At 37.1% G+C, this 13,887-nt stretch overlaps 2 protein-coding genes across 5 annotated transcripts in view; one reads left to right on the forward strand and one right to left on the reverse strand.

The window, feature by feature from the left end:
• The window catches only part of LOC134661531 (ecdysone-induced protein 74EF), a 324,468-nt gene that overhangs the window by 109,318 nt on the left and 201,263 nt on the right, over window positions 1-13,887 (forward strand). The gene's annotated exons all lie outside the window — the stretch shown is intronic.
• The window catches only part of LOC134661541 (U7 snRNA-associated Sm-like protein LSm11), a 76,980-nt gene that overhangs the window by 45,712 nt on the left and 17,381 nt on the right, over window positions 1-13,887 (reverse strand). Inside the window, exon 2 of the mRNA XM_063517673.1 lies at window positions 5,459-5,571. Within this exon, the coding sequence (XP_063373743.1) occupies window positions 5,459-5,571 (113 nt within the window). The remainder of the gene's footprint in view (window positions 1-5,458; window positions 5,572-13,887) is intronic.

The following is a 13,887-nucleotide window of genomic DNA, read 5'->3' on the forward strand; positions in this document are numbered from 1 at the left end:
GCTTAGTATGACGTGTTTGTCACTTCCCTTCGATGTCATTATAAGCGGATTCTACTGTAGTTCTATTTTATTGCTCATTAGCGTACTCTGCAAGAATATAAGAATAATGATTAGAAATTTGCTCATTTAAATTGGTATGCAAACCGTACACACGTGCAAGTACAACACGCAACGACAGTGTTTATGTCTCATTGGCCTTCGATGCCGAATATTTTTAAACCCACTCGATTACTATTGATTTTTGCGTCTTGCTTACTTAGCACATGTACAGTCAGCAGCAATAGTTGCTAAGCGAACACCTCGGTGTTCAAAATTATTTTGACGCGACTTTATTGTTAAGAGAATAAGAGCGTGTCAAGGTAATTTTGAACACCTCGCCCTCTTAGCAACTTCTGCTGCTGACTGTACATATAACCCATCAATCTCATCATCATATATTTAAGAGTAGGACTCTTGTCCGGTGGAGCAATTTCCATTTTTGGCGGTCCTCTGCCTTCTTCTATTTTTAAAGAACCCCCTAAGCGTTTTGCAAAAAAAACTATTTCATAGGTACCATTATTCCATACATCATTTTAGAAAAGACCTGACACTCTTTAAACTGCTGGATCGATTTTTATTAAACATAGCTAAGAACCACCGCAAATAACACACATTCAGATAAAATACAACCGCATCGAAATCGGTCCATCCGTTTGATAACTACGATGCAACAGACAGACATTGGGGTGGAACGTATTAACACCCCACTTTTATTCGTCGGGCTGGCGTCGAAGGTTAAAACAGTTAAATATTAACTGACATCTTTATCCCTTTGAACGCCAAGAACGCTTAAAGGCGTCGTGAGTCGTGCCGATGACGCCAAAAACGCATGCGAATATACAAAAAGTATTTCAACGTTTTTGTGGTATAAATCTTGGATTTCAAATGGACCGTATCCACATAGTTGGATTAATTCCAATTTCCCTATTCTTAAATTATAAAGGGCCGTATTAAAAATAGACCCAGAATTTCCCTTCCTCCTTGAACTTAGCATTTTACACTTTAAATAGTTGTGTGAAGGTTCATATTTACATAACATTGCGATTGGCATAACTCCTTGCGTAAGTTACGGCAAGTTACATATTTGAACTGGCAATTTCAAAAACTAATATATTCGTCATTCGTCTACTACGCAATTTTTCCATTGTGTAACAAGTTATTTATAGTTTTTTTAAATATGTGTTAATATGTGTTCAAAACGCGAAAGTTTTAAATATGTATTATGTTATTTATCGGATTTAAACTGTTTTTTTTTCACATGTTTTTACCGACACAACAATCTGTCCTAGGCTAGCCTATAAGCCTATTAGGTTCTAGGTAATGATTGTTAGTGAAGTATGACTAAGTTTCCGTACACATAGAAAAGCGGCCAAGTGCGAGTCGGACTCGCCCATGAAGGGTTCCGTATTTAGGCGATTTATGAGGTATAAAAAAAACTACTTACTAGATCTCGTTCAAACCAATTTTCGGTGGAAGTTTACATGGTAATGTACATTATATATTTTTTTTAGTTTTATCATTCTCTTATTTTAGAAGTTACAGGGGGGGGGGACACACATTTTACCACTTTGGAAGTTGGAAGAGTCTCTCGCGCAAACTATTCAGTTTAGAAAAAAATGATATTAGAAACCTCAATATCATTTTTGAAGTCCTATCCACGTATGGGTTTGATGAAAAAAAAATTTTTGAGTTTCAGTTCGAAGTATGGGGAACCCCAATAATTTATTGTTTTTTTTCTATTTTTGTGTGAAAATCTTAATGCGGTTCACAGAATAAATCTACTTACCAAGTTTCAACAGTATAGTTCTTATAGTTTCGGAGAAAAGTGGCTGTGACATACGGACGGACAGACAGACGGACAGACGGACAGACGGACAGACGGACAGACAGACAGACATGACGAATCTATAAGGGTTCCGTTTTTTGCCATTTGGCTACGGAACCCTAAAAATGACTATATTCTAGACGGATTAAGGCCCAACTAAAATTGAAACAGAAATATCAAAAGTCTTTGTTTTTTATTGGCAATCTGTCAACCTATCAACGAGCGAGCCTCAACTCTTTAGAGGTACAACTTTAAATGGTAGTTTTGTACATAAACTGACCCGTTTCATTTGTCTTAAATGAAGTCTCTAATATAATTAATATAAATTAGAATAATACTCGATTATAGCAATCATAAAATGATAAGCAGGTACTTCGGTTCTAAATACATACATAGACATTATGATGTGATGTCGGTGGGCAATAACGTTAACAAATTATAATTCAAGGTAGCTTAGCAGGGCTGTATATAATACAACATATGTTTTCTGTCCGTGTGTGTCTCTAGAAATAAATCATAAAATATGTTTTTTTTTTTCATAATTGTGAAACTGATCCTTATTACTTACACAATGTCAACCCTCATTGCACCAGCTACTGGGATGAATTTGGGGATAAAAAGTATAATTTGTCTTATTTCAACATAGGTAAACTGCGCCAAATTTTAAACATAGGTACATATCTTTTTGGTCGTTTTTGCGTGATATTTTATTTTATATCTTTACGGCGCTTCGTTTTATTAGATTTAATGTTTTATTTATTCTAAAAAGGCCTATTAAAAAAAAGTTCTTTTTAAATACACAAATATGTATATACACAAATATATACTTCTTTACGTATCCCGCGAATTATACCCGAGACTTCGAGATGAAAACAAAACATTCGGAAATACAACACTTTTTTTGCGAATTATCTATGTAATTACATATAATATACCCGATTCCTCGAATATAACTTTCCCTCCGTACTCCCATGGACCAACTAATGTTTACAACAAGTAAACCCGCATCACTTGGCTAGTTCCACACAAATGTAAACGTAAACAAGGAAGCGGCAAGGTCGAAAAACATTTATAATCAACGATCCACACACTATACGAAGTGGCGTGGCGAAAAACAAAGGGTTAACTCACATGTCTGTTCACGCATTCACTGCCAGCAACCCGCCAGGCGGGTGCTCTATCCGTAGTCGCTTTTCGCTACATACGGGTTTTCCCATGCTCGTAGCGCGTAGCAAGTGCTGGCACTGAATGGGTTAAGAGGATAGTGGACGACCGCTTCGCCATTCAAACGTAGTCCCCATTTTCCTCCCTGGATATTGACTACGGTAAATATTTTTACACAATTTATTATTAACCATAGCAATGCTGTCAAACGAAGAGTTGTGCCGTTCTCGAGAACGTTCTCCGTTTACTAGGTATCGGGAATATTCTCGAGCGAGAACGTTCTCCATACAAAACAGAGAACTTTCTTGAGAACGGCACAAGTATAGGCGTTTGAGTTTCTTTGATATTTTGATTATATTATTATATCATTTAGGAGCGGAAAATTTCCACAGTTTAAAAAAAAAGTTAATATACGAGTAAGTACCTCAAATTGTGTAAAAAGCCAGGGAGGTGTGAACATGAGGACTACGTTTGTATTCTCCTCTTTCCTATTAATACGCCCGAAGCCTCAGTTTGGCCAAAAGTTTTCGAATGTCCGTCGATAATTGGATATATTTCCAAAATTCAGTTTTTAGAAAACATATTTTTCACTGCATATCATCATAATGAAAATTAGTCACGCTTTTATCTATGGACATATTTCGTTGCAAAGTTTTTCTTTCTGGTGATTTGACGAATCTATTTTAAATATTATGGCGCCAGCGCGTTAATAGTTTAGATAACAGATAATAATTATTATAGCATATATTTCATATCTCTAGAATTATTCTATTTGTCTACACATGACTCAGTCTAGGAAGGGCCTTGCGCTTGCGACCTATTCGCAAATTTAACACAAGCGGCCTATATCACCCTAAATTCTATGGAAATAGAGTCGACATTTGTACAACCTACACTTAAAAATAATTTGACGTATAAAGGTCTGCGATAAGACTGCCAGTGCGGTTAATATAACAGTTATTTGTAATGTAATAAAGTTGATTTCCGCTTGCTGCGTCTTTTATAAATATTGTGTTACGAGCTGTAATTCTATTAATGCGGGCTATATGGCTTTTATTTTTTGAATTATAGAGTGGAATTTTGGGTAATGAGTTTATTTATATGGATGTTATAGCGTGGCCTATCACGATTAGTAGGGTAAGCAAAAACTACTTATTTTAAAAGACGCAATTTCCGAATTGAGTCTCAAATTTGTGTAGGCAAATAAGACTACGGACGAAAGAAATTTTAAATATTCCTTAAAATTTGTTTAGCAACTATGTAGTAGAGACTTATGATTTAAGGTTTATTTATAAAATAGTTTAAAAATAGGCAGGTACATAATAGAAATGTTCTCACGCGTCGCGAAACTTCTATCAGTTTGTAGACCTTTTGTTTGTATGTGCGCGCACGCATCAGTCACCGTTGCGTTTCCGCGTTGGCGGCACGCCAGGAGTAGACACGTACATTGTAACTCCCGAAAGCTTTGAACCGAGTTTAGAACTAAAAGTAATAAATAGCCTACTTTCATGTACAGTGTGTGTATAACTTACTCAAAAAAATGTCCCATAGCTCTTATGTCAGCTCGTATGTACGCACCCATATTTTTACACTTGACTGTACAAATAATTTAATTTCAGTATTTCGTACCTTGTCACAGTGATCAATATGAAAGTCTAGCACTTCACGTGCCTCATACTATTGTCACTGTGACAAGGAACGAAATGGAACTAAAATGATATTCCTTGACCGTATCTCCTACACTGTTAACAGTGTTAACGAACAATAGGGATGATGACACATTTTGAATCATGTAACAAAATTTAGTTATAATTAAATAGAAAATTAGCAATTCATCACAATAAATCAGACACTTTTTAACTCCCAAAAACGAAAAAAATAAAGGTACCATTCGATTCATTACATTTTATAAAATAAATAGATTGTATAGCAACTAAATACATAAACGCAATATTTCACCGTCAAAATCTTATTCTCAAAATTTCTTCATTCCATACTTCAATATGGCTTTTCAGTGATCGTGACGTGATCACTTGCCGTTTTGTTAGGGGTGTTTCGTGAGTAGAGTACGATTGTCAGACTATGACTATCATTTCTGACTTAATTATCACTTAAAAGAATTTAAAGCAATGGGTGCCGTACCTATATAAGTAGACATTTGATCCTCAAAAGTCAAAACAACTCTGATCTTATCACCCATTAATAAAAACTTGTTATCTAGCATCTAGCCTATCGGTTAGATACGTTGTTTCTAACCTACATCTCGTAATCAACTTGATCGTTTCAGGGTTATAACCGCGAAAATCGAAGTTCGTCAATTGCGGGCATTTTTCTCTGTCACTCTAATTACGTCTTAATGAGAGAAAAAGAGAAAGATCCCCGCAATTTGCGAATTTCTGTTTTCGCGGTAGGCCGTGACGTTGATCTTACCTTGACCCTCATGTTCTTTTGCATGGCATTCCGAAGGGCGGAGAGAGGGCCCGTGACTGTTTCCTCCCGGGTCAGCACGTTCCGCCCCTGTTTCCTCTCGGGTCGAACAGTCACTGTAAAGAGACACGGTATTAACATTCTCATAGCAACCTATCAAACACTCTTACCCTCCTGAGACCCCGAAGCACTCGTTTTTGAAGTGAAAACTTCTTTAGCGGCGCTGAGCACTTTTTGAGGTGGGGAAAAAATGATAAACTCGAGACAGCGTAAGGCGATCACGTGACCGTAAGGTTTAGATGGCATTTAAATCAATAAAGAAAAACTCAATGACAATACATGAAAAAGGTTCTAATCTTATACGGGCTGAAATACGAGGATCTCACAGTTACATTCTAACTTTATATCACTCAAATATAATTCAATAAAGCTACATCTTGACGAAATCGCTAATAAAAGTGAACTCTAGTACTGGTGAATAAAACTCAAAATATCATGACCAAATATATTTAGATGCGAGGTTTGCAAGAAAATTTTACAATTTATATTCAAATTTAAACAATTAACGCTGCAAATTTGATTTCGAATTTTAAACAAGCTCACTGGCCAGCAATTTCGAAACTAAAGTTTTTCAATAGAAAGGAGGATGGGTCAATTATACATAGTGCTGCAGACATTTTGGACTAGTCATTAAGATTAATTTCTATTGTATTACTAACAAATGATATGGGCTCTTATGTCTGAAATAAATGATTGATTGATTGATTGATTGATTGATTGATTGATTGATTGATTGATTGATTGATTGATTGATTGAGTTTTCACTTCTGTCGGCACTCCCGGAGTGCAACCCGTTGTTGTTGTTTTTTTTAATTTGGAACCCTTAGTTACACAATGAAAGTACAAAATATATTGTGGAATATCATCATCATTTATTTATTTATTTCTTGATAAAGATCATAAAGATGTAAAAAACAATTTTTGAACAGCACATCCTGCCTGAATAGGCATGGAAATATTGAATACTACTTATAACTATGACTAGATCTTATGACCTACCATGCAGCATGCAAAAGTAATACAGTCACGATATTTAAATACTACAATATTTAATTTGACATACATAGCAATTTCAAAAATATATAAACATGACACAGTTAATATTTTCAAATTAATAAAATATGTCTTGCATGAGTCAGGTATCTTTAGTCCACAAGCAGAACGCAGACACTTCTTTTGAGCCATAAACACCAATTCTCGTTCAGTTGAGTTACCCCAGAACAAAATTTGTACAAAATTTGTACGCGGTGTCTTAGGAGGTTAAGAGGATTGTGTACTTTATGCCGATTAAGAGAAAACACAAGCATAAAATCACGTTTATAGACATGACATTGTCCTGCCATTCAAATTTACAATTGTCATCTCCATATTTTTGACATGACTTTAATTTCAATCATTCGCACCATTCGCGTCTTTTAGTGGCCTTTATATTTAGTGACTCACCGTAAACCATTTGATTCCATTGAATAACGAAAGTTAGTCGCGCATGCATAAAATACGACTAATTTTCATTTATCAATGGAATAAAGTCGTGTGCAAATTTAATTTGCTTCTTAATCAGGTATATATCTTGAAATTCACCGATGATAACTACACATATAAAATCACAAAAAAAACATGAATTACACTGGGATCATGAAGAGAAAAACGCCTTTAAAAAAATTAAGTCACTTTAGCCGTATAGAAACCGAGATTGTTTTCGGTTCTGACATAATGACTTCCTAACAAAAATTTTCACAATCGCCATAAATTTTTAATGTGGCAATGGTAGCCATCGTAATTTCTCATGTACATTAAAACATTAATGTTGTAACGTAGCTAGGAGGCATTGCACTCGGTCTATTTCTGCCGTGACATAGTATCGCATCTGTACAAACACACGTCACACCTGTAAGCCTGTAACCATAGTTCATTTAAGGTTATATTGATCGGGTATTGCTACATAGGAGTAGAAGAGATATGTCGTCAACCGCATTTTTTATTAAAATGAGGGACATAATAGACAAAATAGTTTTGTTTTTTTTTTACCTATGTGTTTTTCACTATGTTGCCCTGAAACCAGTGCCGTGGCTAAGGATTTTTTTGTTTGATTTGACAATTACTTCAGTTTTTAGTTTCCTTTCCGCCTATAATCCATTTTTTTTTTAATAAATCGATTATTTTAGACATTATTAGTTGTCCCTTAAATCACTTTGGCTTTGTTAAAATATATGTCTCTTACATTAATCTGAAACTGCGTTCGTCTGCGTAAAATCCCGTGATAAAAAAATGTGTAAACTATCTCCATACCAAATTGAATATAAATCAGTTTAGCGGTTGAAGCGTGTAGAGATAACAGATATACATACGAGTATTAGTAGGGATTGTATTGTAGCACGGGTAGGTCTTCTCAACTCGACGACTGGCGTGAAAGGTGTGGGGGGGTAGGCTAGTCCAACCAGCCCAACTTCTCTCAAGGAATCCTGTCAAACCTTTGATGTTCAGTAGGATTTCGAGGAGATCGGAGACGTTTTGCCCTATATGGAGCCCCTCCGCTGCATGCCAGCACCACACGAGAAGCTAACTGCATCTTCTGTCTCCATACTCTCCATGCTATCTCGGCTAAGGGTATCGTCTGTATCACCTGAATTAAAAAGATGTTCGTTAAATGGTCCACGACGGCACGATGACACTGGTTGCTATCCTCCACCTTACCCAGATCATAGAGAAAAAAATACATAGATTGCTCAAATGCTCACTCCATACATCAGTTTTAGTACCAAAAAGACTATTAGCATCTAGCATCGAGTAGCGGAACTATCAGTACTGCTACTTGACAATAGATGTAGTACCGACCGGAAAGTCTTATGCTGTTGAGATAAAACTTTCCGGTCGGTGCTACATCTATTATCAAGTAGCAGTACTGATAGTTCCGCTACTCGATGCTAGATGTAGACACTGAAATTAATAGTCTAACTGATGTATGGATGGAGTGAGCACTCTTGTCTTACTATATTTCTCTATGCCCAGATGAAGGAGCGACTTTGTGAGTCTTTCATTGATTGGCATTGCCTGTTTGGCCTGTCTGCATCCAGCTTTTTTTTTCTCTTTTTTTTGCCAGTGTGCTGTATATTGGTAGGGATATATGATTAGTTTCCGCTACTTATGGGTTGTTTGGATGTAATCGCTTTTTAAGCCTATAGTCTGCCCATGCCTAATTTTAATGCGTTTTATATTAAAATTATTAGATGTTGAATACTGACGAACTACTAAAAAAAACTATAATAGTAGTTTATGTAACTATTACATAATGAGAGGCATTAACATACGAGTGTGGGTTTAAGAAACGAACGTTAGTGAGTTTCTTAATAGGATCACACGAGTGTTTTAATGCCTAATTATATACAGTTACATACACTACTTTATCTAAACACATACTCAAAACTAATTAAAAGATAAATTGTACGTCAAATGGCGGTGAATGAAAACTTATTCACGCATGTTACGCATCCGTAGTTTTTTTTAATTCCCAGACAAACGAATGAAGTCCCTATTCTCATGTCACTCGAGATCAAATATCGTTGACGTTTCGTATCGATAACTGTTTTAATATCTATGGATACTAGAATAGAGACCCACTTGAGTTTTCACTGCTGTTCCAAATTTAAACTCATAACGTAAAAAAAATCTGTAATGTAATAACATTAAAGTACAGATTTTACCTACTACCACAGATAAGAAAGTTCTCATAGTAAAATTGGTTGTAATAAAGCTGGTCATTTCCTACGGTTTCTGAAAGCATAATAGAGCACTAATGACATGTGCGTAGATAAACCAAAGTTACGCAAGTAAATTTATTTATTTAGTCGTATGGCATTAATAAGATTCATAGTCGCTTTACAAATTAATATCTAGGTTCTTCACCCAATGGGCTGCGTTTCCGCTTAACTTAAGTAAGTCCAGAGGATCTCCTGGGTACTTTCTTTTTGGGCACTCGTGGACAATGTGGGAAATGGACTGTACAGGTGCTCCGCAATCGCACTTCGGAGTATCTCGCCACCCACACTTAAACATAAATTCTCCGCATCGCCCGCTTTCAGTGCGGAGTCTATTTAGTTGGCACCATTCCCGTCTCGGAGCCGAGAAACCTTGCAGTTTGTGGGTGGGATCGTATGAATGAATAGGATGGGATGCCCTGGGCGAGTTGGCAGTCCAGTCCTCTCTCCATTTATCCTTGATGTTAAAGCTGCTCTCTTTAAGTTCCTGTGCCGTATTGTAAGGTGGATGCCGGGATTTTAAGCGTAGCCTGGGCGGACAGAAAAATTCCGAGTAGACGGGCAGCTTTGGGTTTGAGGCAATTTTGTTTGCTTCCTTTAGCAGGGCTTGTTGTCTCCTAAGATGCGGCGGAGCAATGTGGCTCAGAGCTGGCAGCCACTGTGTCGGAGTTGACTGTATGGTGCCGGTTATGCACCGCATGGCTTTACGCAGCTGGACATCGACCTTCTCTACGTGCGCGCTATTGAGCCATACGGGTGCGCGGGTGAGCCATGCGGGTGGGTTGGTACGCAAGTAAATGTACGACTACTTTTCCACTAACTGAAAGTGGTGGGTTTTGAAGCTAGAGCAATGATTTTTTTAACACAGATTAATATTGTCAATATCTGTGTCGGACCGTTTTGCTTTTTTTGATATTTTTGTTTTTTAAGGCGCTAGAGCCCTTCAAAATGGCCAAAATGGCCTAATTGACTATGCCGCAATGAGAGGCGTGGTATTCAAAACTGATATCAATTAGCCAAAAAAGCAAAACGGTCCGACACAGATAATTTCATAACCATTTAGATTTCCAAATTTGGTTACGATTGGTTAAGTTTTGGAGGAGGAAACAGTCTAGTACGAAACCTCGATTTTTGAGAGTTTTACGCAGGATTTTTCGCCTTGTCCTTATCGCACTAGTTTTAGGAGCCGCTTCCGTTAGCGAGACGGGTATATTTACCTAAAATATTTAAATCTCAGTTCCTGTTTCGTCTTAAACCTCCTCCTGTTGTCCTGTTGCGTCTGTTACTTACTAGATCTCGTTCAAACCAATTTTCGGTGGAGGTTTATTTTTTAGTTTTATCATTCTCTTATTTAGAAGTTAGAGGGGGGGGGGCACACATTTTACCACTTTGGCAGTGTCTCTCGCGCAAACTATTCTACTAATTATATTAGAAACCTCAATATCATTTTTGAAGACCTATCCATAAATACCCCACACGTATGGGTTTGACAATTTTTTTTTTTTAGTTTTAGTTCTAAGTATGGGAAACCCCCAAAAAAATTTTTTTTTCTATTTTTGTGTGAAAATCTTAATGCGGTTCACAGAATACATCTACTTACCAAGTTTTAACAGACAGACAGACATGACGAATCCATAAGCGGAGCGTTCGGCGGGGCGTGCAGCGTGGCGTCGGGCTCACACGTAATTTGAACAGCGTGCACTAAGGCCGCTCCTATACACTTGCATTTGTTTAACATGCACGCCGCATGGCCCGCCCCGCTGTACGCCCAACTCGAGCGTCCACTCAGGCCTTACACTTAGTTTTATTTTTAGTATTATCATTTAATTTACTTTTTAATATATTTAAAAGTATCTCTAAACTGTACGGATATGATGGTCGTTCTTGTTTACGTGAGAGCGTGATAAAACGGTATCAGTCACTTTCAATTTCAATTGCGCGATGTTAAAAAACGTGACAGATATTTTGTCACGTGAATAAAGCCATCCTTAGGCCTGCTGTTTATTTTTCTTACCCTAACTAACCTTACGTACACTACAGTACACATGTAGAGCCATAAGAGCGTGTCATTTATTTCTGCGGCCTTCGGGGAGTAAAATATTATTGCTGGTGACTGTACAGATATGGTTGCAGACAGATCTGCCAGACACATCTGTATTCTGTACCCCTATTGTAAATTTCATTCGAGAGTGTGACGTGACTAGGGTTTGCAATCCGGATCCGAAATGTATGAAATTATCCGGATCTGGATCCGGATCCCCGGATTATCCCATACATTTCGGATCCGTCGTGAAAACCCTAGACGTGATGTACGCGTTCGCGTTAAGTGTCATTTTGTATTGGATTTTGAGTTTCCAAAACGTCCCGCTTAACGCATTCATAATCCCATACAAAAACAGACATAACGCAAATGCGAACGCTCGTAAATCGGCTTGCAATATCGGACGGTTTCCAATTCCGGAACTGATTTTCGATATTGGGTCCCAAATTCCCAATTCCGGAATTCCGGAACTGGTTCCGGAATTAGGTTTTATCATGTATTTTTTAGATTTTTTAATAAAAAACATCAAAAAATATGAAATTCTGATACTTTACGATTATTAAAGAAAGTATTGTTTTAGAGGAATTTAATCTGAAGTATTATAATCGAGAAATATCAATAAATTGAGTAGTGCCGTCATTGCACCTCTTATTTTAGCACCTTATTACTATGGTCACTTTTATTCACTTCAATGCTACGGTGTATTCATTTGGGGAAACTACGGATGCTAGCAATCGGTTATATGCCCAATTTTATATAATGTCTAACTAAATATAACGGCTTCGTAGCCTAGTAGGTAGGTAGGTATAGTGGCTCTGTTTACGAAGATTAAGGTCCTGGGGTTTATTGTGTTATGAAGAACATTTGTTTCTGAGTTAAGGTTATTTTCTATGCATTAAGGTAGGTATTCAGCTATACCTATTACCTTTATGCATTGCCGACTAGTGCTAAAAACGCAATAAGCCTTATTAAAAAGATTTCATTACAGATGAGAAAAAGAAGCGTTAAGTAAATTCCCTGATTGTTTTTTCTAATGAAGTGTAAAATAATAACTGTAATCTCTCATAAACATAATACAAAACAGTGCTTTACATTCTTAAACGTTACGCTTTTTAATTTTGGTTTTTTCCTTGCTAGTTCCTAATTCAGAATATAATATAAGCTTCTACAGGATCCGAAATTTTCATTGAGGAAACTTCTTTCATTGAGGAATAAATTTTAAATCAAAAGTTTCGCGTTGGTAGGATTCTGGGCAAGTAAATGCATGGCTAATCAAAAGTAAAAAAAAATATGGTTACGTTAACGGGGCATGTTAATGCATGCTGCTAGACTTCAGGCTTTTATCAGTGATGGCTAACAACACCGGCATAGTATAGTTTCTTGAAAATTTACAGTAGTATACGTATAAAAATCGAATAAAAGTACTTAAATCCAATTCCGGAATTTTCGATATTCAATGGTCTCAATTCCGGAATTATAATATCGGAAAATTTGTCCGAGATTCCGGAATGCAAGCCTTACTCGTCACGCTATCGAATGAAATTGACACTAGGGGTTTAGTACGTTGTCGGTTACTAAAAGAAATCGACTCACGCGCACCAGTCCGAACAAGCGGACAGGCCCGTAGACAAGATGCCAATCGCTAACGCTACGTAGCGAACGAAACGCAACTGTCACTGTCACACTAATATGGAAGAGTGATAGAGAGACACAAAGCGATTCGATAGCGAAGCGCAACCGATCGTCACCTTAGCTAGGCCGCCAGGTTCTTTGACTCTCCGAAAGCGCACACACTCGGCAGTCGAGACCCATAGATAACCCATCCTATTTTTATTGTATTCGTCATTGTTTACGCGAACGGTAGGACTTTATCGTGCTAAACGTAGACGCTATAGGTAGCGGAGAAACTGGAGAAACACTACACTTTGTACCTGAATGGAACGAAGTGAGGCAGTGTCATGGATCCGGGTTCGAATCCCGGTGAAAGCATTTACCTATTTGTGTGTTTATCACGAATATTTGTTCCTAAGTTTGTATTTATCTATATAAGTATTTATTTATATCGTCGCTTAGAACCCATAGTACAACCTTTGCTTAGTTTGGGGCTAGGTTGATCTGTGACGATTGTCCCCAGATATTTAAGTAAGTACATATACCTATTTATCATTATAAACGAAATATTCATATTTCCATGGAAATTTGACATTATTGATGACATTACCACACTTTTTCATTGCAAAGTTAGCTTAGTCCTACTCTAGGTAGCAATAGGACCTACCTAGTTATGTACGAGGTTTTGGCCAATGTCGTACGTTCCTACCCGTACACATACCTATTTAATAAACAACTTATTAAACCTACCCAACGTACCTAATTTTCAGGTACCAAGCATCCGTAATCCTAAGCCAGATTGAAAACTTTGTGCCTACGTACCAAAATGTACCTTTTGCGTGAAAACAAACATTTTACATACATAAATCCTGGTATACTTTCCAATCGATAAAGTTAGCCTTTCCAATATTAGTTCATAAGCATAAAATGCACAGCACCTCTACCTCAACAGCTTGTAAATGCGT

This window comes from Cydia amplana, chromosome Z (assembly GCF_948474715.1).
Source record: "Cydia amplana chromosome Z, ilCydAmpl1.1, whole genome shotgun sequence".
NCBI lineage: Eukaryota > Metazoa > Arthropoda > Insecta > Lepidoptera > Tortricidae > Cydia > Cydia amplana.